The 25,584-nt window shown below is 40.0% G+C and overlaps 1 protein-coding gene across 1 annotated transcript in view; it reads left to right on the top strand.

Annotated features, from left to right (window-relative positions):
* Window positions 1-15,825: 15,825 nt before the first annotated feature.
* iqck (IQ motif containing K) overlaps window positions 15,826-25,584 on the top strand; it is a gene marked incomplete at its 3' end in the record, with an annotated part of 156,105 nt that continues 146,346 nt past the window's right edge. Inside the window, exons 1-5 of the mRNA XM_079873561.1 lie at window positions 15,826-15,940; window positions 16,033-16,111; window positions 18,235-18,361; window positions 21,494-21,546; window positions 21,674-21,751. Coding sequence (XP_079729687.1) covers window positions 15,931-15,940; window positions 16,033-16,111; window positions 18,235-18,361; window positions 21,494-21,546; window positions 21,674-21,751 — 347 coding nt within the window. The 5' untranslated portion in view covers window positions 15,826-15,930. The remainder of the gene's footprint in view (window positions 15,941-16,032; window positions 16,112-18,234; window positions 18,362-21,493; window positions 21,547-21,673; window positions 21,752-25,584) is intronic.

Below are 25,584 nucleotides of genomic sequence, written 5' to 3'. Positions count from 1 at the left end.
TCAGTTTGGACAGAAGGCATTCAGAGAAATTAGACGAGAACCGGGTTGGTTTGTACATGATAAGAGTAGGGAAAGTCCTGATATGTTTAGAGGAAGATCGTTACATGCACCTGGTGGGTTTGAATTAGTTGATGCATGCAATTATTGCCAGGCTAAAGGGCATTGGAAAAATGAATGTCCAATGCTAAAAGCAAAAGCTCAGTATTCACCAGGAAGTAGAAAGCCCCAAAATGTGGTTTTGGGAGCAAAATCAGTAGGACTAGTAACATCCATTCATCCGTCGTTCGAGCCAGCCATTGAAAGTGACTATGAAACCTTGAATTCTAGTTTTTCTCCATTTATCACAGATGGTTGGGTCTCATTAATAGATTCTAAAGAGAAAAAACAAGTAAAAATCCTGAGAGACACGGGTGCGACAGAATCGTTCATTTCTGAAAATGTCCTGTCTTTTTCCAGTGAATCTTATACTGGAAGTAATGTTTTGATTCGAGGAATCGGACTGAATGTAGTATCTGTTCCTTTACATAAAGTGATGATGGTTTCAGATTTGGTTCAGGGAGAGGTAACACTTGGGGTACGTCCCTCTTTACCTGTGGTGGGTGTAGACATTATTCTTGGAAACAATTTAGCTGGAGGTAGAGTGTGGTCCGCTGGTTCCCCAGCTTTGATAGTGTCTCCCTCTTTATTAATTTCAGAAGGGTCAGAAGATGAAAATGCCCAGAGTTTTCCAGAAGTATTTGTATCTTCTGTTGTGACTCGTGCTGGGAGTAAATCTTTATCTGGGACTCAGTCAGATGTTAAGGGAGATGGTAAGACACTGACTAAAATACCATCAGTTTTGACTATCTCACGTAGTGATTTGGTGAGTGAACAACAGGCAGATGCCTCGCTTCTTGACTTGTTTGACAGGCTTCTGTCTCCAGATGTCCTGCAAGATACAGCGTCAGGGTATTATCTAGAGGGTGAAATGTTAGTCAGAAAGTGGGTGCCCCATGGTGAAGATTTTGTGGGAGACCCAATTGTTCAGATTGTTGTTCCAAATAAACTCCGTGAACTTGTTTTGAAGACCGCTCATGATACTTCAGGACATTTGGGTGTTAAAAAAACGTATCAATTAATTTTGAAAAGTTTCTTTTGGCCCAAGCTTAAACGGGACGTGTCTGCATACATTAAAACCTGCCCTACTTGTCAGTTGACTGGAAAACCCAATCAGATCTTGAGACCAGCACCACTTTTTCCTATTCCCGTGGTAAACCAACCATTTGAACATTTAATTGTGGATTGTGTGGGCCCATTACCCAAGTCTAAGGCAGGTAGTAAATATTTGCTTACGATAATGTGCCAAACAACCAGGTTTCCAGCTGCCTATTCGTTACGCTCAATTACTACAAAGACCGTTTTAAAAGCCTTAACGCAATTCATTGCTCTGTTTGGAATTCCTAAGGTCATACAAACGGACCAAGGATCAAATTTTACTTCGAAAATGTTTGCTCAAATATTAAAGCAGTTGCATGTTAAACATCAGAAAGCTAGCGCTTACCATGCTCAAAGTCAGGGGGCGCTAGAGCGCTTCCACCAGACACTGAAGTCGTTGCTAAGATCTTATTGCACGCACATGAAGGGTGATTGGGAAGATGGTTTGCCCTGGCTTCTTATGTCCGCTAGGGAAGCGTCACAGGAAAGCACAGGGTTTAGTCCAAATGAGCTTGTGTTTGGACATTCGATACGTAGTCCAATGTCACTTCTGTCTGAGGATTTGAAAGATGTCACTCCACCGAAGAATTTGTTAAATTATGTAAGTGATTTTCGTAGGAGATTGTATGAATCCTGTGCACAGGCAAAACTGAATTTGGGGCATTCACAAGATAGAATGAAGCGGTTATTTGACCGTCGGGCAGAGGTTCAAATACTTAAGTCTGGTGACCAGGTACTTGCTTTAGTACCAGTTGTGGGTTCTCCTTTTCAAGCAAAATTTGTAGGCCCTTATACTGTGTTGCGTCAGATTTCAGACTTGAATTATTTGATTGAAACTCCTGATAGGAGAAGGAAAACTCGTGTTTGCCATGTGAATTTATTGAAACCCTATTATGTACGTGATGCTGTTAAAGATGCTACCCAAGAGGATGTTATTTCTACTTTGAATTCGGAGATTCCAGAAGGATTCCAAGTGAAACCTGTGCTTGTGGTTGGTGCAAGGGTGGAAACATCTTTAAGAGCCGTTCAGGCACTGCCTGTTTCCGATGATGAAGGTTTAGATCCGGGTGAATTCGTTACACAAGGCTGTTTGGAAAATACAGAAGCACTTAAAAATTTGGGTGTGATGTTGAAGCATCTCCCTGATGTTCAATCCTCTGATGTGATTGCTTTAATAAATGAGTATGTCTCTCTTTTCCCAGACACTCCCACACAGACAAGTTTAATCAAACATGATATTGATGTGGGCGACGCAAAACCCGTTCTTCAACACTATTACCGTGTTCCGTTGGAGAAAAAGCGACATCTAGAGGCTGAGGTTGAGTATTTGTTAAAAAATGGGTTAGCGGAGCCTTCTTATTCCAGCTGGGCATCTCCGTGTATTTTGGTTAGAAAAGCTAACGGCTCTTTTAGATTTTGTACAGACTACAGGAAGGTAAATGCACTAACCAAACCTGATTCCTTCCCTTTGCCACGAATTGAAGATTGCATTGACCAGGTTGGGTCTGCCGTTTATGTTAGCAAATTTGATCTGCTAAAGGGTTATTGGCAGGTGCCTTTAACAGCTAGAGCCCAAGAGATCTCTGCATTTGTTACTCCGTCAGGCCTATTTTCTTATAAGGTTATGAGTTTTGGCCTGAGAAACGCTCCAGCTACGTTTCAACGGGTTGCTGCTTTATTTATTTATGCTTTGTTTGCTTTATGTATTAGTTTAAGTTTGTGTAGTTTGCAGGCCTGTATTTTTTGGAGTGTATGTCTTGGGTTAATTATGTAGCTTATTCTTTGTTTATGTTGATGTTCAGAACGGGATGTTTTCCGGAGTGGTGTTTATTTTGTTATGTTTAATTAAATAAATATTTTTTAATTCGCTTTCGTTCTCGTTGTCTCCCTCATTTGTCACGGCTCAGAGCCGGCCGTGACAGTCGCACACCACTCTTTGCTCAGATCTATTTCCACGATCCTGCTCATGAGCTTGAAAACCGTCGAGCCCATGCCTCAAACAGTGATCTGAATGAAGATTTTTTACTGAGGACGCAAGAGGCCATTCACATGTGCAATCCATACGTGCAACAGTTTAAGTCAGCCATTGAGTATGTGACCCAAAATGACAATGCCAATGAATTGAAAATTGTCCTAACAGCTCGCACACGACGTCATGACCTTCATCGTGGCACTGTGAATCTTCCATCACTGAATAGTGACGTGGCTGTCATTGCTCCAGGAGTAACAACTACACAGCAGTTTGGGAAACTGGCTGTCACTCTTCATCTCAGAGGAGGAAGGCTTCAGACAATCAACGCCATGCATCCAGCATATGACCCATTGTCATATGTGCTTCTTCTGCCTCAGGGTTCCCAAGGATACCACACTGAGCTGGCAGGCATCACACCAACATGCTTCTACCGTTACCATCTTCAAGTGCGTGACATTGCTCAACACTTCAATTTGCTGCTTCGTGGTGGGAGACTGACACAGCAATATGTATGTGATATGATGGCAAAAATTGAGTCACACCGCCTCAACTGGATCCGCCACAACCAGAAGTCTATCAAGGCTGAAAAGTATCAAATCATTGTTGATGCCCTGAATAGTCACTCTGAGATCATTCCTGGACGCCTAACCATCCTGCCACCCACAATTTACGGATCACCCCGATGGTACGCCAAGGAGTTCCAAGATGCCATGGCCTTGGTACGAATCAAAGGAAAACCTGACTTCTTCCTCACCTTCACTTGCAACCCGAATTGGCCTGAAATCACAGGGTCACTTTTTGAGGGTCAACAGACCAATCAGAGACCAGACATCATTGCTAGAGTATTTCACATGAAGGTGGAAGCACTCCTCACAGACCTCCTCAAGCGTGACATCTTGGGACACATTGATGCATATGTGATGGTGAAGGAAACACAAAAGAGGCATCTTCCACATATACACATGCTCATGACCATGGTAGCCCGCGACAAACCCAGGACCGCCAGCGATATTGACCGTGTGGTGTCTGCAGAGATTCCTGACAAAAACACAAATATGGAACTACATCGCATTGTAACATCACACATGATTCACGGTCCATGTGGACAATGGAACAGTGCCAGCCCCTGCATGGTTGACAAAAAGTGCACCAAAGACTATCCCAAACAATTGAGACAGAACACAAGCTTTTCAGACAACTCCTACCCACTGTACCGAAGACGAACAGAAGGAGCACCTGGTTCTCCCATCATCAAGACCATCAGAGGTGGCGTCAATGTACCTGTCAATAATACATGGGTTGTGCCATACAATCCGTACCTCCTGCTCCGATACAATGCGCATATTAACGTTGAAATTGTGTGTGCTGTCTCCAGTGTCAAATATCTGTATAAATATTTGGAGAAGGGACCTGATCAGTGCATGGTGAGACTGGATGTGCCTGATGATGAGACCCGTGAGATACTACGACGTGATGAGGTGACACGTTATGAGTTAGGGCGTTACATCACTGCATCTGAGGGATACTGGTGCATATACGACTTCCCCATTCAGAAGAAACAGCCACCAGTAAAGATGCTTGCAATTCATCTAGAGGATGAACAGGTCATCATGTTTAATGATGAAGGGGCTGCCCAGAACCTGTTGGACTCAGGGCCACCTGCCACCACACTGACCGCCTTTTTTGAAGCAATGTCTCTTCATCCACACATGCGACACATTGTGTACCCAGATGTGTTTCAACTCTTCACATACAGACGGAAGAAATTTCAATTGCGTAAAAAAAGACTGAGTTCTCACGATGACTGCATGGCTGACACCGTTGGACGAATTCCAATGATTGCCTTCAACCCTCACACTGCTGAACTATTCTATCTCCGCATCCTTTTGTACCGCGTGCCAGGGCCAACATGCTTCAAAGACCTCCGACGAGTTGGAGATGTGGTCATGGACACCTATCTGGCAGCTTGCATTGCGCATGGCATTGTTGACAATGACCAAGAAGTAGATTCTGTTATGGAGGAGGCTGCAAATGTGACATTTGGCTCAGCACTGCGTGAGGTATTCGCCAACATGCTAATGTTTGTTATTAGAGGCGAACACTTGCAGTTCTGGGAAAGGCACAAGCATGTGCTGTGTGAAGATTTCATGCACAGGGCCAATGTGAATGAGCCAGATGAATTTATCGTGACTCAAGTGCTACTTGACCTTAAGGACCATGTTGAAAGACATGGTTTTACTTTAAATGGGAACTTTGGCCTCCCTGAGCCTGATCCACTTCACGTCCGGAGTCAAATTCCCCGCATCATCCAGCATGAGACTGAGCACAACATAGAGGAACTTCAAACTATCATTACTGACACAGAAAACAGCCTCAATGACGAACAGCAAAAAGTTGTCAAAACAGTGATGGAAAGTGTGGAACAGGGACTTGGAAAAATGATATCCCTTGATGCAAGTGGTGGAACTGGGAAAACATTCATATTGTGCCACATCCTTAACAAAGTGCGTGCACAGGGCAAAGTAGCTCTTGCAACAGCTGCAAGTGGCATTGCAGCTACCCTACTGCCGAAAGGCACAACCTTTCACAGTAGGACAAAATGTCCTCTCATTCTCACCGATGAGTCCACTTGCAGTATGAGTGAACATGACAGCACTGCAACACTCATTAGAATGACGCATCTCATGGTTGTGGATGAAGTGTCAATGATGGATCGCCGTGCATTAGAAGCAGCAGATCGTACATTCCAGTGGCTTAGAGGTTCAGACAAGCCATTTGGTGGCATCACAATGGTTTTCAGCGGTGACTGGAGGCAAATCCTTACTGTTGTCCCACATGGTAGCCAAACCCAGATCATAGGCAGGTGTTTCAAGAGCTCACACCTATGGAAAAATGTTGAGATTCTTCGTCTAACAGAAAACATGAGGATCACTCAAGCTGCTGGAGATCAACAAACAGAAGCAGATTTTGCCAAATTCCTTTTGAACCTTGGTGAGGGGAAAATTCCTGTGGTTCCAGAAGAGGGTGAATTTGCAATTGAGCTCAATGAATCACTATCAATTTCTGGTGAGAAACTCGAGGACATTGTCAATTGTGTATATGATGACATGACAGTCAACATTTCCAATCCAAAGTGGCTATGTGAACGTGTCATACTGTGCCCAACCAACTCTGAAGTTGATAAAGTGAATGAATATATGACAAATAATTTTTCTGGAGAAGAGCATGTTTGCAACAGTGTGGACACTGCAGAATCTGAGGGTCACCATATGTACCCAACTGAGTTTCTAAATACCCTCTGCCCATCTGGTATGCCTCCCCATCGCATCACTTTAAAGGTGGGAATGGTGATCATGCTACTTCGAAATTTTGACCAACAAAATGGACACTGCAATGGATCGAGATACATCATTGAACAAATCCTGCCTCATCTTTTGGTTGCGACTTCTGTGATCGGTGTCAATGCTGGACGCACATTACTCATTCCACGCATCACCCTCATCCCATCTGACAACATATTTCCATTCACCCTGCGACGTAAGCAGTTTCCTGTGAGACCCTGCTTTGCCATGACAGTGAATAAGTCACAAGGCCAGTCTTTGCAACGTGTTGGTGTCTTCTGTACAAGAGACTTCTTCAGTCATGGTCAATTCTACGTTGCAGCCAGCAGAGGTGGGCACAAATACATCAAAAACTATTTTGTTACAAACTACAAATACTGGCTCATGAAATGTAACAAAATAAAATACAAAATACTGATGTGAAAAATGTATTTAAATAAAATACAAGTAATTAGTATTTTGAAAATACAAAAATACTCCCACAATAATCTTAAGTCTTTTTTTTTTATTACTGATAGGTCAATAACACAAATAGCAGCAATAACACAAATATGAGAAATGTGTAAATTCAAAATAAAAATAAAAAAGCAAAATAAAAAGCATAGGCATTTCTCTAAATCTCAACAGCAACTGAAATAGCTTCCTCTGACGTAAATGGCATGTATAGCTAAGTTCACATCAATGGTGTGGTAGGCTGCCCTTAATAGCAAAACTTTATTGAAAGGTCAATAACAGAAATAGTAGCAATAACACAACTATGCTACAAAAGAGAAAACTAAACCACTCTCATTTAGTCTAGTTGTTTTTAAGTACAACCAACTTCTCCAATAATTCAGGAGTTAATCCCCTTCTATGAGGGCGGTAGACCATGCCTGCAAAAGAAAAGAGACGCTCAACTGGTGCTGATGATGGCAGAGTGGTGTTGAATCTCACGAAGAGCAGCTTGATTAGTGGATACGAGTCCAGTGAAGCCAGGTCCTTTCTGGGGTCCTCCAGGAAGTGAAGGGTCTCTAACTCTGCTTTGCTGTGGCTTGGTAAGACCTCTGTGTCCATCTGGTTGTCGATTCCTGTTGAGAGTGAAGACAATAGAATCAGAAAAAAACAAACATTGTTATTCATATACTTTCATACACAAGGTAACAATATGACATGAATAACTTCTCATTTAATGATTAACACCTGAAATTGCTGTTTGCTACAAGCCTTCTGAAGTGGATACATTTTCTCCTTACCTTGATCAGAGAAGACAAAGAATTAATCTTCATTCTCCTCAGTGGTGCTTGTTGATGCAGCATCATCACTCTCTGATAGAAGACCAAGCTCTTCAGCTGCGTGCAGAATGAGTTGATGTATCCTCTTCTTCTCACATGTTAATCTCAAAGGCAACCACCTCATCTTGAAAAATGGATGTGTTACTGTAGCAAGGATGGCTTCGTTTACATCCATCTTCAGCTGCAGGAAGTTGCTGAACCTCCTCTCAAAGCCAGCTAAGGTAGCTTGCAAAATGTGTGAGCAGTACCGCAGGTTTGAAGCTTGCAGGTCTTGTAATTTAGCTTGGACAGCAAAGAGAGTCGGTAAAAGCTCACCATAGAAACATGCATTTTGCCCTTGAAGGCGATCTATCGAAATGGCAATAGGCTTCAACACTCTGCAATATTCCTCAATGAAGTCAAGTTCCACTTCTCTGAATAATGGAAGTTGCAAGGCAGTCATGATCTCAGGAAGCTTCTCACGAAGACATGCCAACTGACTCAAGCAGTCATACAGAGAATTCCACCTGCAAATGCAGGGTGTCTTGAGTTGCTGGTCAATCAGTTGGCTTAGCATCTCAGCACTCTTTGGTCTGCCAGATGCAGTCCATAGGGCTGAGCACTTTGCCATGGTTGAGTGATTCAGTCTAGAGAGAGTTGGATTCTCTTTGATTGATTTCTTAGCATCAGTTGTTGAGACCAAACTCAGTGTGTGTGTGGCACACCTGATGTGAGGTGGTAAAATGATAGAACACCCTGACGTTTCTTCTTCTTCGGGATCTATGATGACGTAGGACAGATCACGTTCCTGCTCTTCAATTTCATCTTGTCCATCCGATACACAGATATTGAACTCTTCAAACGCCTTTACGAAATTGGAGGCATTATCAGTAACTGTAGCCACAATCATTTCTGTAGTCAGTCCATACTCTGTGTGAATTTCCTCCAAAAGCTCTGCTATACGGCTGTATGTATGAGGGCTGGGAAAGCGTCTGCACGCAAGAGCAACTGATTCTCTTTCAAGTGTATCTCTATGTATCCAGTGTACAGTTACACCCATATAACTGGTCTTTTTTGTTGACCAGATATCAGCAGTTGTACAAACATGCTTTAAGTTTTTAAGTGTCTCCTTCAGGTTTGTTGTCTTTGCAGTAAATTCATCATCAATTCATCGTCGGAGACTTCTTCTGGACATGACACCAGCACCTGGGCAAAGTCCCTGCACTAAGTCTGTAAATTCTTTCTGTTCAACCGTGGCTAATGGGTACATTCCTTTGACAATAAAGGATGTCACAAGGGAGTCAATTTTACTTTGTGGTACTGATAGGCCAACGTGACCAAACAGAGTAGTCTGTGTCAACGATGTTTTGGCTCTCTTTTGTTGTCCACTGGTATATTCCTTTTTGTGATCATCAAATTCCCTTAATTTCTCAGGATGCTTCCGTCTCAAATGTGTCTTAAAGTTTGATGTTGCTTGATGCGAGCCACATATGATTACTTTTTTGGTTGTGCACAGCTGACACTCAACTTCTATCTTTCCACTTGGAATTTGAGATACTATTTTAAAGAATGTCCCATCCAATATGGCACACTTTATCTCTGTGGTACCTTCATCTGTTGCTGTGGCAGCCTGGCACAGTTCTGATGGGTTGTGATCTTCACTCATCTCGGATGTCTTGCATTTCAAACTAAATGGTAAAAAATATTATTGTTAGATTATCAGTTGCAATTTACACAGCCATAACTCAAATTACTACACACCAAAGAATAAGCTCTATTAATAAAACATTTAGCCAGAATGAAATCTATTCACTTTAAATCAATTACTTCTTCATAATTATTACAGGAAAATGCACATCATATTGCTTTACTGAATGTACATTAAATGGATGCCTTTAAGCCTACTACAGTAGGCCTATAGCCTGACCTTTAAAATAGATTTTGAGAGTGGTATATATATATTATTCTCCCGAGACCCCTACCTCACTAGGTAATCAGCTCATTAGCTGATATCAGTGGAGAACTAACGTTACTGCAGAAAATGTTGGGGATAGGCTAGTACTCCAGGAAAAAAAAAAAAACAGGCCGAGAATTTTCATCACAAAATCAAAATTCCATTTTAATCATATATGATTAATCATATTAATCATAATATGTGTGGGTTTGTTTTACACACGAGACTCTAACTGCCCTGACTGCGTATGCCTTTTCCATAGTAGAATTGCGAATTAGAATTGTGCTGCGTGCACAATTATTGAAAAACAATAGGATTGATGGTTATTTTATACAAAATCCGACGGAATATCAATATATCTCATATATAATACGTTTAAAAACCTGTAAAAACTGCAGATGGGTGTTATATTGTGAACGCTTGGTTAGCATGGAGCTTTCAGTGGAGTTACGACAGTCGCGCTGGCGCTGTTTCATAATAGGTATGATGTCCTTTTATGAATGACAACACAGTGCATTGATCTCATAAGGCACAATTATTTTCTCTATAATGCCGTTCAGTGTGCAATATGTATGTGTAGACTGTATATTTTTCACATCACAAAACACTTTACCTTAATGCCGTTTTTAAGAGGAGCAGCGCCACTTCTTCTCCTGTGTTCAAAACTCATCTCTTCTTGGAGGGAGCCCGGTGACGGTCTACAGGGTGTCACGTGATTTTCGTGCATCTAACCTGGCTGGACATTGCCATTACCAACATCAGACCGAAAATATGGCAAAATCATTTACTATGGTGATAAGCATATGGTGATTTTTCTTAAGTATTTAAGTATTTGAAATACTGTAAATACACTCCCTCAAAATATTTTGTTACAAACTACATTTTATTTTTTCCACACCTGCAAAATACAAATTACAAAATACACTAAAGTAATTAAATACGTATTTAAATTCTGCCCATGTCTGGCAGCCAGAAGAGTTGGCAGATCAAGCAGACTTCGTATTCTTGCTCAAGATGATGAAACAAACAAAAAGCGCCACTTTCTGAGCAATGTTGTCTATAAAGAGGTGCTGACACAATAACATGTAATCTTCAAGAACAGCCAGTCTGCACTAACAAAACACAAATATCCACTCTAAATAAATATATACTCCAATGCATCATTATGTCAGTATCAGTATTTGCTTTCTACCATGCACAAATAAAAATGTCACTGACCTTTTGCTGTGTAATTGTAACAATGAGCACTCAAATACACCAAACCAACAATTACTAAAAACACATACAAAAACTGCTTTTGCACGTGTATATTATATATTATATTTCATTCTGGTGCGCTTAACGTTATCACTACTGTGTAATAGTAGCCTATGCTATTCACCAACTAAACATATCCTATTCAATGCGTTCACAGTCTCTTTCACGGGCACCAAACCAACAATTACTAAAAACACACACAAAAACTGATTTTGCACGGGCATTTTGCACTAGTTCTATTAATGTGCAAATCATATGTGACTCCAACATGACCCTCACAAACATTGTGGCACGCTGGCCTGGTTCAACACATGATTCCTTTATCTTGACACATAGCAGTGTAGGGAACAGACTAAATGCAGGTGCAGTACGTGATGGCTGGCTTCTTGGTGAGTTTAACAATATTAAAAAGTAGAAACTGTAACAATTTTGTTTTTAATATAATTATAACCTGCAGGCGACAGTGGCTACCCCCTGAGACGCTGGCTCCTCACCCCATTTTTAAACCCGCAGAGCGTAGAGGAAACTCATTATAATGAGGTCCACTCTCGTGCCCGCGCAGTTGTGGAGCGTGCCATTGGCATCCTGAAATGCAGATGGCGTGCTCTGGATGCCTCGGGTGGCAGACTTTTATACCATCCAGCAAAAGTGTGCAAGATTGTCAGGGCGTGTGGTGTTTTGCACAATATAGCACTGAGGAACGGTATTCCTCTCCCTCCTGATCTCCCTCTACCCCAGCATTACGACCCCGAGCCACAGCCCCCTGGCCGACAAGAGGGATATCAACGAGGTGCAAGAATCCGTGAGGATGTCATGCGGCGTTTGTAAAGAAAGACAAAACTCAAGGTTCATATTTTAACTGCATCTTTTAATGATTGTGCAATTTCTTGCATCACTTCTCTCATCTGCCGTAGCTCATCTGCAACCCTGTTGACAGCGTTTATTGTCTCTCGCTGTAACTGCAGGACTGCGTCAGTGAGTACCCGACCACTTTTGGACGTGCCAGACGCAGAAGGGGCACTGCTTTGAGCCGGACGCTGTGCATCTGCATCTGAGAACCCCTCACCCTGAACCTCCTGTTCACTCACAGCTTCAGACTCCGGAAGGACTGGAGGACAAACAATTGGCAACATTTATCCATTTATCACCCCACACACTCAAATGTACAGCGTTAATGATTAAAAATCTGTTTAACCTTGCTCCTCTGTGGTTTCAGTCACGTCAGTGTCTCCCTCTTTTTCCGACACAATACCACACACGCTGACCTCCCCAATTATAGCCGTGATTTTGCTGTCCACTGATGTGAGATCAGCTGTACTTGGGCCCCCACCAGTTGCAGCCACGCTCTGGCGGTGGGAGGACAGTTTTCTCTTTGCCTCCACCTTGAATGAATGAGAATCTTTATTTCACATATTTTGCATACTGTAAGCACATGTAAATAAAACTTTTTGAAAATCAATATTGCTATTTATAAAGGTATATAGCCTAATAAAACACAAATGTAATATGTTGGTAAAAAATTAGTATACCTTCAGGTCGGACAATTTTTTCTTTAACTCTGCAACTGTCCGTTCTGTCCCACTGACACAATTGACGGCAGAAGCAATACTTTGCCACTCGCACGGCTTCTTTTTATTAGTGACCCCACTGCTGTGGCCACCAAATAACACAGTTTTCCGAGCCTCCACCTCCCCTACAAGTGTTTCAATCTCAGTATCTGAGAAATTACGTTTTTTTCCTCTTTTCTCACCTGTCGCCATTATTCAAAGTAACAGAAATACACGTTTTCACTTTCTTGGATTAATTAATTGGCGGGTCGCATGCCAGTTTTCCAGGTATATATGGGATTCCACTCTCATTTACATGCCGATCAGCAATCATGAGGTGATTTGCATTGACTATTTATGGTTAAAAATGGGCGTGTACAGGGCGGGATATGAGGCTGGTTCACGTACGCACATCTGCGGGTGATCTGTGATTTATAAAGGGAACATTGCTTACAGGTGTGCGTACGCACGGTTTTATAAATCGGAATATTTTTTGGCGTACGCCATTTTTGGCTTTTGGGCGCACGTAAACTTTTAGTAGGGATCCTACGCACAGTTTTATAAATGAGACCCCTGGTCTGAAAGTAAAACAGAAAACACAAACAATTCAAATGAAGTTGTTTAATGGACAGTCAGGTCAGCTTATGTTCTGCGTTATTTAAAGCAGTGATAGGCTACTCTGGCCCTCAGCGTCCACTCTCCTGCAAATTTAGCTCCAACCTCAAACCCACCAGCCTATAGTCTAGAAGTAAACCTGAAGACTTTGGTTAAAATTTTCAGATGTGCTCGATTAGGGTTGGAGGTAAACTCTCAACCTCAAAAAGGAGAACGCAAAAGGGCCTGTTATATGAGTTGCCTGTTCCTTATTTAAATTTACAAAGCAGCAGTCAGTACATTATATAATATACACATTGAAGTATTATATATATAATATTGCAGCACATAATAAGCTAAGTACTGAACAAAAACTGTTTTACCCATATTAACTGCAACCTATTTTAAAAGATCTTTTAGAAAGGCATGGTCTCTTTTGAGCCTTTGCCAGTGATGCTTGATTTCTTTTAAGACAACATACTCTTCTGTCACTTGTTTCAAGAGCTTCACTTGGTCAAAAACCAAGTGATAACATGTACAATGTAAAATTGTCAACATCAAATTATGTACTTACAGCATTGTTTCAATACAAGACATACCAATGGACTCGCGCACCTTTCTGTCTTCTTTGGTACAATGAAAGAAAAGCAGGCAGTTATGATATAAATATCCTAATAACAGGGTTTTTCTTTAATCCAGTGTAATGACCCAGCAAGCAATAGCCGCCATTTCACCGTCTCGGTTAAATATAGACCCGATATAGTCCGGCTATGTGCAACCCACTTTTAGCCAAAATAACACTGAATCTGGTTACATGTCATTTTTTGCAAAACAACTTGCGAAAAGTATGATATTCCATCATGTAGGCACAGTCAACTGTGATTACAAGGTGTTTGGTTTCATTTCTTTGACATGTTGGCTGTGCGTAGCCACGATTTAGCTCGTAGTCAGACCGGCTATTTGTAGCCCACTTATAGTCAAAACTGATTAACTGTAGTTTTTTTTGGCCAGGCAGTGCGTGAGATGGTTGATATCCCATTATGTTCGCATTGGTAATAATATCTACAAGGTGCAAGTGTCATTTCATGACATGGTCGATCTGTAGATTTAGCTCTGAATAGCCCTGATTTAGACGAGACCATACACAATCTACGATATTATTTGAATGTCTTTCATTTTAAATTAAATAAAAATGCAATTACATTTCTCAACCGCTAGATGGCAACAGCCCTACTGAGACATGACTACTGGCAACGCAAGACTTGATAATGCGTAGGCTAGAGATCACTCCGTAGGACATTGGCAGGGAAACTGATAGTAGTTTTTTTTAGTTTTTTTATTACGAGACTTATTAAGAAACACAAGACCTTTATCGCAGTTATTTTACTGAAATTCTCACCTTCAATGCGATGCTTTTTTTTTCAGTTTAATTTTTTTGAAGTTTTATTTCATTGTTTCATTATTGTTTTTTGAAGTCAGATTATTTAAAGGAGTAGTTCACTTCAGAGTTAAAATTTCCTGATAATTTACTCACCCCCACATCATTCAAGATGTTCATGTCTTTCTTTCTTCAGTCGAAAAGAAATTTGCACAAAAATAAAAAAACACACAAAAAAAAACATGCAAAGATCGGTTAAAAAACATAAGACATTGCATTGGGTGTCTTTGCCGACCTCTTGTGGACAAAAATAGTATAACATGGCATTTCTTGACTATTGCCACTAGATGGAGCAAACGAAAATTTCTTACTTATGTTAATTTTTCATCTCTGTTTTTTGTGTTTTGTAAAATAAGACAAATCTGATATTATTTTAATCTTACATCTGTTATTTAACAGTTGAAGTAGTTGTTTAATGCAGAAACACTCGCCGGGTTTAAACTAGCAAAACGGGTTTAAAGTGCACACAAATTAAATAAAGCATGTTGTCACACTGAGTTACAATGAATGTTACTATTAGAACTATGATATTCTATTCTATACTTTTATCAAATATACTGAGAAACCATGAGAAAAAGGTGAATAAAGACTGAAATTATTCATTATTATTATCATGTTTTGAACTATGCTGTATAGCTGTGTTTTGTGTGTTGTCAATTTTTTTTAATGATTAAAAATGCCATTATTTTATATGAAAAAGTTAATTTTATTTTATTGACAAAATATTTTATTTTGTCTTTTGTATATTTTTTGATTAGATCAGATCATGTGATAATGTGCTCCACCTATGGGGCATGTTGTCTCATTTCACTTCGATTCATTCAGGGTAAATCAAGAGAAAAGTATACACTGTATTAATTAAAGAAAACCACATAACTGTACTAGACATGTGTGAAATTAAGGGAAAAATAAATACTCTGAACCTTAAGTAGATTTACACAAACTGAGAAAGCCTAAAAGCATAAGGTTGTGCGCCCTGCTCTCCCCTATTTGTAAACACTACAAATAAAGCTATAATGTTCTCCTAAAGGTGTTTGTACAAATTTAACCTTTGCTTCTTTAATTAAAAAAGAGGGAGAATTGATGCTAAATTTATACTTTTGATTAAAGATTAAAGTGCACACGAATAAAACAATAAGAATAATGATAAACATTGCAATATTCTGTTATATATTCTGTTATAAAAATATAATCATGGTGATTTTAAGTGAATGTCGTCACTTCCTCAGTTACCGTCACCCATGGTTACGGTAAACAGACACGGCAGCAGTGGGTGGAACTGAACTAATGTTCATTCGCGACGCTGATCCGCATAATTTATAATCTAACAAACAAACAAACAAACAAACTAACGGACTCCTCTTTCGTCTTGTTGTGAAAGCGATGGAGGCAGGTGAGAAAACACTGATTTTTATTTTCTCACGAAGTATAAATCATTCGAGCTATTAATATTGCGGTGGTAAATATTTTCCCCCTGTTTTGCAGAGGAAGACATGAACGAGTCATCCAGTTTATCAAGCTCTAGTTTCTACACACTCTTCATCAGATGCTCAGCTCAAACAGAGTAATTCAACTGATACTATTTATTAACAAACCAGGGGTTTCCTGTTCCTGGTTTCCAGGTGGTAAAATCCCGATAATGTATTTTTCGTAGACCATCATATAGCCTACTGTGTTTCCCACTGTATTTATGTGGGTGGAGCTCGGTACCTCTCGGGGGTCCGGGGTCATGCCCCCCCGGAATAAAATGTACATTTTAAAGATAAATTCATTTATCTGGTGCACTTTCAGTCACCCAAATACGCTGTTAAAAATAAATAATCCACCCGCCAACTGCCCAAACCTATGCTATTCTCTGATTTAGATCTGCATCTGATCATCACATTACAATTATTCAAATTCTCAGTGTTAAGCATGATAATGTGGTAACATATCACACAAGTAGGCTGATTTAAAATGAACATTTATTTAAAATAAAAGTTCTTCTTTTGGCAAAATTACATTTCCTTAATAGCCTAAACAGAGGCTTTAACAGTTACTCCCTTCAAATTTAAATAGTCAATGTTTCATTACATCACTGTTGGAAAACACTCTTATCAGAATTTTTATTTTTTTTACCTTTATAAAGGGCATTTTTTTCCCCCTAATTTTATTAAATGCATACTCTAGTTCAGTTAGAATAATACGACACTAGGCTGTTACAAAATTAAATTATTTACATTGAAAAATTACAACTGTATTAAATGAGATTATGAGAGTGTAAATATTTTTTGAATAAACAAATAAGGAATGTTGAAAAGAATGATACTTTGAAATTAAACCGCCAGTAGGAGGCGGCAGGCGACCGTGCTAATGAGCGAGTTATTGAGTCATTCATTCAAACGATTCGTTCAAACAGCTGATTTATCCAGAATGAGGCAGTTTATGAATGGGTCATTAAATCTTTGAGTCAACCGATTCGTTCAAAACGCTGAATCATTCAGTAATGAAACATGGCTGAGTGTTCATGTGAGATGCGCGTGCTCTTAACTATCAATCCCACTTACATTAAATGAAATAAAATCAGAATCACCCTCGCGGTTTCGGTAATTCCCTAGTTATTTTATTTATTTATTTATTTTATTTGAAAAATTATTTTAATCAGGGCATTTGTCCGGTTGGGCAAGTACACTTCTCTTTCATGTGTCACGGACAAGCGTTAATGTTTTCCTTTATTGGTTTTCCCTGAGGAGAATTACGTTGTTGAAAACGAAAGTAAAAGAGTGACGCACGTTCATTGCGTTTGAGTGTTCCGTGTCTTTAATGAACTCATCACATTATAATGATTTATCTGTTATCCACCCTCGATTAATTAGAATGTTGTGTTTTTATTACTTGGCCCGCCCGAACCCACGGATTATGATCCGCACAGCACTATCGGCAAACTATACCCAGATAGCACACGACTATTTGATGTGAAACTTACATCTGGAAGACGTATTTTAAAGAGTGTTTGCTCATCTGGAATACGTCTATAGGACGTTTCCTGTCAGATGTCAAATAGACGTTTAGAAGATGTCAGTTTAACATACATTCTAAATCATTCTAAATCATTACATCTTAAAGACATCTTCTAAACGTCTATTTGACATCTGACAGGAACGTCCTATAGACGTATTGCAGATGAGCAAACACTCTTTAAAATACGTCTTCCAGATGTAAGTTTCACATCAAATAGTCGTGTGCTATCTGGGTACGGTTTGAGAATGGACACAGGCCGGGAACCCGCAACAGAGCATGTGACAGTGACTGCCTGTCCGAGTTTTGTCGAAAGCCGGTGGCGGCCGCCTCGTAATTCAGGAAAAACCCTGCTAATATTTATCTGTTTGTTTATTTACAGTGGTCCACACATGAAGTGGATTAAAACCTTTCATCAAAGTAATACATTAATTTTGATGAACTTTTTTGATCCACTTCAAATGTTGACTACTGTATTTGCTTGCTATTTCAACGTAAAAAGAGCATTACTTGTTTTTCAGTCATTTTATTTCCCATTATTACATGTCTATAATGACCCTCTGTTAACTGTGTATAATGCATGTTTGTCTGAGCAGATGTTCAGAGCGAGGCCAGCTGTGTCCAGGACTCCTCAGGTGTTATTTAGAGGAGTGTGTGTTACCTGGTATAATGCATGTTTGTCTTGAGCAGATGTTCAGAGCGAGGTCAGCTGTGTCCAGGACCCCTCAGGTGTTATTTAGAGGAGCAAGTGTTACCTGTGCTGCTCGCCGGACTGGAGGCTTTGCTCGCAGAAGCACAGAAACACCAGTGCTTTCAGGTCAGCTTTATCAGCATCAGTCCTGACTCACACACACACTATCCTATAGGCAATAACTGTATATTTAAAAAAACATATAGACCCTTTCCAAAAAATTAGAATATCATGGAAAAGTTTATTTATTTCCATAATTCCATTCAAAACGTTAAACTTCCATAGATTATAGATTCCAAGTTAAACGATTTCAAGTATTTAGGCTAGTTGTTTATTTGTACATAATTTGGGCTTCCAGCTCATAAAACCCACGAAAACAGGATTTCAAAAAATTAGAATATTACATGAAATCACACAGTAATCACACAGTGATACCATGGTCATTGAACCATGTTTTGGTTCTTTTGGCAGTGTGGGCAGGTGCAAATCCTGCTGGAAAATGAAGTCAGCATCTCCATAAAGCTTGTCTGCTGAAGGAAGCATGAAGTGCTCTGAAAATGTCCTGGTAGACGGCTGCGTTGAGTGGACAGCACAGTGGACCAACACCAGCCGATGACATGGCTCCCCAAACCAACACAGACTGTGGAAACTTCACACTGGACTTCAAGCATCTTGGATTGTGTGCCTCTCCATTCTTCCTCCAGACTCTGGGACCTTGGTTTCCAAATGAGATGCAAAATTTGTTCTCATCAGAAAAGAGGACTTTGGTCCACTTTATTAAATCCAGAGTCAACGCAGCCGTCTACCAGGACATTTTCAGAGCACTTCATGCTTCCTTCATTTTCCAGCAGGATTTGCACCTGCCCACACTGCCAAAATAACCAAAACCTGGTTCAATGACCATGGTATCACTGTGTGATTTCATGTAATATTCTAATTTTTTGAAATCCTGTTTTCGTGGGTTTTATGAGCTGGAAGCCCAAATTATGTACAAATAAACAACTAAATACTTGAAATCGTTTAAGTTGTGGGCCCTGAATCTATAATCTATGGAAGTTTAACGTTTTGAATGGAATTATGGAAATAAATAAACTTTTCCATGATATTCAAATTTTTTGGAAAGGGTCTGTATATTAATTGAATGAGTAATGTACTGTACCTGTATTTGTTATTAATTAAATGATTAGTTCACTTCAGAATTAAAATTTCCTGATAATTTAGGCTACTCAGCCCCACATCATCCAAGATGTTCATGTCTTTCTTTCTTCAGTCGAAAAGAAATTAAGGTTTTTGAGGAAAACGTTCCAGGATTTTTCTCCATATAGTGACTTCAGTGGGGTTTAACGGGTTGAAGGTCCAAATGTGAGTTTCAGTGCAGCTTCAAAGTCTCGACACGATCCCAGCCGAGGAATAAGAGTCTTATCTAGACAAACCATCGGCCATTTTATAAAAAAAATAAACATTTATATACTTTTTAACCACAAATGCTTGTCCTGCATGTCCATGACTTCACCCTTTATGTAATCACGCTGAAAGATCATGCGTGTTCCGGTTCATAAATGTAGGGTGATCTCATTCACTCATCCATCTCATTTTCTCCTCCAACTTCAAAATCGTCCGACGTTGTTGTTTTACCTTTTTTTTTATTATTATTATTTTTTTTAAATGGCGTTTGACTCAGTCTTTGCACATTGGCTTTGTAAACACTAGGTCTGTTCTTCCGCCTACGTCATGCTTGACCTTTCAGTGTGATTATGTAATGTGTGGCACATCACAGAGATGCTCGCAAGATGAGCATTTGTGGTTAAAAAGTATATAAATGTTTATTTTTGTTATAAAATGGCCGATGGTTTGTCTAGATAAGACTCTTATTCCTCGGCTGGGATCGTGTAGAGACTTTGAAGCTGCACTGAAACTCACATTTGGACCTTCAACCTGTTGGACCCCATTGAAATCACTATATGGAGAAAAATCTTGGCATGTTTTCTTTAAAAACCTTCATTTGTTTTCGACTGAAGAAAGAAAGACATGAACATCTTGAATGATGTGGGGGTGAGTAAATTATCAGGAAATTTTAATTCTGAAGTGAACAACTCCTTTAAATGATCTGACTTCAAAAAACAATAATGAAACAATGAAATAAAACAATTGAATTAAACTGAAAATAAAGCATCGCATTGAAGGTGAGAATTTCAGTAAAATAACTGCGATAAAGGTCTTGTGTTTCTTAATAAGTCTCGTAATAAAAAAACAAAAACAAATATATAGTACTATCAGTTTCCCTGCCAATGTCCTACGGAGCCCCTAAAGGGACATGGTGAAGACAAAAAATATCAGATGGGAGGAAAAATTATTTGGCAATGCTTTTGCGTTCTCTCGCAAATGTTTTGCCTTCCCTGAGAAACTTTGCATTCACTGTCAAAGAACACAAAAGTTTTTGCGAGGGAATGCACGGTATCTCAGTGGAATGCAAAACATTTGTGATAGACTTATTTTCCCCCTCATCTCATATTTTTTTCCACCACCATGTCCCCTTAGGGGTTCCGTAATGTCCCGAGACGCTGCGATAGGCTCCAGGATCCTCACCATGACCTTACTTAGCGGTTTGGAGAATGGATAGATGAATATTATCAGTGGATGCACATTATTCACAATATTTTTTTGTGATCTGAATAAGTCTGCAAGAGATTTCTATGAAGATAAAAGAGTAGCAAAACTCGAGAGCATGTAGATGTGAATTTGAGAACTTGTACAATAAATATTCGCACTTGTACGTGAACATTTACACTCACAGCTCCAATGTGAAAACCTGTAAAATAAAAATCTGAAGTTGAATGTTGAAATTTGCACTCGCAGACAATAGTCACAAACCTGTATTCTGAATTTGAAGCTACAGACAAGTAGTTTCAAATGTGTAAAATGTCATTCACAAAAATACAATGACAAACATAAACTTGCAATATATAGTTGTGTTCATGTTTGCAGTACAATCTCAATTAGGCATTTGCAACCTCAAATATGTCACTGTCAAATCTTCGCGCCTTGACTTGTGCAACTGTTTTCGCGATTTATTAGATGCAAAACTAACTTGTGCACTTGCAACTCATGTTCGCGAAAACAGTTGCACAATGCTGACCTAGGCAACTGCATAAGATATGCCAGGATCCTCCACTGATCAGCCATAATACAACAATAATATAATCTTGATATATAACATATTTTTCATTATTTTTATTTCACGTTTCATTGTCAATCTAGAGGAAAAAGACGGCGTTTAATGGCTGTGACTTCCTCACTGAATGGCTATACAAGTGAGTGGGACAAATGTGAACCTTTGTGTACTGCCAATATTGTATGGTTATTTTGTTGTGACTTTTATATATACAGTAAAAATGGTTAAGTGTGTTTAAATATATTTTTTATTCTCTTGTTTATCAGTAAAAACCCTCAATGGACAGAGCGAATGCCTACGAATTTTCACAATATTCCTTTTGTCCACGACTGGTTTCTTAAACAGTAAGTATATTGCCTAATAAACATACTCTTGCATACTTGTTGCACATTTCGTTATCGTTACTCTCTCTCTCTCTCTCTCTCTGGGTGGTTGAGGGGCAGTGGTGGACAGACAACAAAGTATTTCTACTTCTTTACTGTACATTACAATGTACATTTTTCAAGTGTCTGTACTTTTTAGTATCCAAGTCAAGTCAAGTCAAGTCAAGTCATCTTCATTTATATAGCGCTTTTAACAATGTAGATTTTTTCAAAGCAGCTTTACAGAGATAAACGTATAATTTAAGGTAACAGAGATTGTTTTGGTTTTATAGCGGTTCTTTAATAAAGTTATATTCCAGCTAAAGTTAGTTTTGATTGATTCGCTTCCGTCGCAACGATCATTTGTTATTAAATTTGGGGCCGCTAAGACGACACCATTCTCTCTACACAGACTTTAAACGCGAACCTGTGAGAAACGCTGATGGCGGTCACATGCACATTAAGAATTGGTTCTGTAGTTATGTGCGTTTGAATATATGTGCGCAGGTTTGGAATTCCCTACAAGCCAAGCCTAAACAAAGTACTGGTGTTTCCTTATAATTTTTGATACAGAATTTTATTTTATCAATTCGGGGTAGGTACGCGAATTGAGTTTTCCCGACAACGCTTTATCTGTAGAGTGGTAAAGGGATCCTCCATAGGGAGAGACTAATCTTATCCATATTACTAATCTTATCCATATTAGGGAGAGACTAAGATTATCCATATTTTAGAGTATTTTTATTTTTGGGAAACTTTTACTTACATTCCAAAGCATAATATCGTACTTTTACTCAATTATATGTTCCATAAAGTCATATTGTTCTTCATTATTCTGAACTAAAGAAATCTCCACCCCCTCTGAGACGCAAGAGTGATGTCTGATTAGTGAACCTGCTGAATCAGTTCACAAACAACATGAATGAATAAATCGTGAATTGGACTGATCCATTTGCAGCTGTTCACGAGTCAACAAATCACTGATTCAATGAATGATCTGGTCAAAAATGAACAGGGATATGGTCAGTATTGACTATTTTAAATGAAATCATAATTAGGTCATTAATGTCAGTTATTTGTGAATAGCGTCTCGGTTACGTATGTAACCCTCGTTCCCTGAGTAGGGAACGGAGACGTTACTTCAGTGACGACGAATGGGGTTTCGCTTAGAAAGCCTCTCGCCTTCGAGTATACAAAACGAGCCAATGGCAAGAAGATGCCAAAGGTCTGCGGAATTTGCATAGCGTAAGTCCGCCCCACGTCGTGGGTATATAAGGAAGTACGCTGGCAACATGCAGATATGTTTCTTCGCTGAGGAGCTGAGACTGAACTCAAGCGTTCCAGCGGCACAGCGGAAGTGGCAGGGAGACGTAATGTCTCCGTTCCCTACTCAGGGAAAGAGGGTTACATACGTAACCGAGACGTTCCCTTTCGTGGTCCCTACGAGTTACGTCAGTGACGACGAATGGGGTTCCCAGTCTAATCACGCCACCTGTCTTCCAGTGCCCTGCGTAAGTCTGAGCTCCCTGTCGTGAGACTTGCACGGACGAAGGACTCCTACTTAACACAGGAATACCAAGGTACACTGGGAAGCATATCTCAGTGGAAATATGCAATCATGCCCAGCCTGAAAGGGGGGACTTGGAAAACACATATGACCCGGAGGGGCTGCATATGGAGTATCACTGGGGTATCCAACCGCAGGTGGAAAATTTCAACCCCAGGGGTGGCAAGGTGGCTTGCTGAGGGAAAGACACATGCTTAGAGAGGCTTACAGTGGAAATACACACGTGGGGGTCGCCCAGAGGGGGAACCATGCACATGGAGGCACCTACCCAAGCGCGAAAGCTGCCGGCGGCATAACTATCCCGTCCGTAGAGAGGAATGGCGAGCAAGACACCTGAGCAGAATCTAGTACCGGCTGGTTGAAGCGAGTACATGAGAAGAAACTGGCTCCACTTGGAGATTGTAGAATCTCACGAATGTGTTAGGTGTCGCCCAGCCTACAGCTCTGCAGATGTCTGTTAGCGAGGCGCCATGACCTTGGAGTGAAGAGAACCCTCGGCTCCGAAGCGAAAACATATCTGCATGTTGCCAGCGTACTTCCTTGTATACCCACGACGTGGGGCGGACTTACATTATGCAAATTCCGCAGACCCATGGCATTTTCTTGCCATTGGCTCGTTTTGTATACTCGAAGGTGAGAGGCTTTCTAAGCGAAACCCCATTCGTCGTCACTGACATAACTTGTAGTGACATAACTCGTAGTGACCACGAAAGGGAACTAAATCTGCTGTAAAAGGGCAAGTGGAAATACTCAAATGTGGACATCGTTGTTGAACACAAATGAATCTTCCCCGCTGTTGTAGCAGTTTCAAATGATATAAACTAGGGATGGGCATTATTAATCGACGATCGATAATTGATCGTTAAGAATTTCGTCGATCACGTTTATTTGTTATTGATTAAACTAATGCGGGTTGCGTTGCGTAGTGTGAGTCTTGAAGCAATGGAATTCATTTTAGCGCGGAGGTACCTGTGCATCCCGGCAACGTCAGTTCCCTCAGAGCGGGTGTTTTCGGCGGCTGGACTGGCTGTCACCAGCGGTCGCGTCTGATCTCAGATCATGTCAACATGCTTATCTTTCTCAACAGAAATCAGTAGACTGGTGCAGAAGTTCTATGGGAACTTCATGCGTTTTCTCAGATCGGATAGCTATCTGATTTATCAAAACGATTCCATTTACACCTGGTCACATAAATGTGTTTTTGCAAAACGGATATATATCCAATCTTGAATTCCCGCGCTATATGCATATTTAAATTGTTGCACGTCACCGAAAGCAACTGATGAGCTGCATTTTATTGATCATCAGCGAACATTTCTAAATCAAAGACCGCAAAAAGATGCGGCAACAGCCCTGGTAAGATCATTTCGGTTCTTTACTTTTAATGAAGATGATTGTGTGTTGATGAATGACTTTCACTTTGATTTGCGATAGTTTGCACGTTGGCTTGATGAATAGATGCTCATCTGATGCGTGTTGAAGTAGCGTCGTCATATCTGGCTATAACATGACATATAGCCTATAACACGCTCTCACACGTTTATTTCTTAGCATTTTTGGGATAAGTCAAATTTACATATGTGGTTTCAACAACCAGATGCATTTACTCTTGTCCAGTTTCGTCTGGAATGCGTCTCAGATCTCCTCCTGAAGTGGTTTGAGCGATCGGGTTTAAATCCGTCTCGAATGCGTTTCGGAGGGCATTTACATTTGGTCTTTTCACGATCGGATAGCTATCCGATCACAGAGAACGGATGAAGTGGCCATGGGTCTCTGTTTAAGAACGCCGGCTCGCAGCTGCAGGTTCCGCTGTTTTAGAGCACCGCAGGGCATATCTTCAAGTCTACCGAACGTCCAGTTTCACTGCCACAAGTTGATCTTCTTGTAATAAAGATCTCATCGAGGACAAACAAACTGTATTTTTGTATTTTCATTGCATTTTTAATTTATAAAAAGTTAAAGAAATAATGAATTTCAATATAAAAATATTTATGATTAATCGATAGTCGATCGTTAATTCTCCCGACGATCGACTAAGAAAATTTAATCGAATGCCCATCCCTAATATAAACTAGTGGTTTCATAGCATTCCTCTTAAAATATTAATGCATTTTGCCCCATGTGAGATCCATGAGATCACTATATGTGATGCGATCTGGAAAAACCCGTCGGATGTCGCGCTGGGCCGTTTTCAGTAAATTCCCAAATAGTTTGAATGTCAGTTTTTTTGTCAATTTTTTTTTTCCAT

Source organism: Squalius cephalus, assembly GCF_949319135.1.
Source record: "Squalius cephalus genome assembly, chromosome: 6".
In the NCBI taxonomy this organism is placed as follows: domain Eukaryota; kingdom Metazoa; phylum Chordata; class Actinopteri; order Cypriniformes; family Leuciscidae; genus Squalius; species Squalius cephalus.
This window is presented reverse-complemented; position numbering and strand designations above follow the sequence as displayed.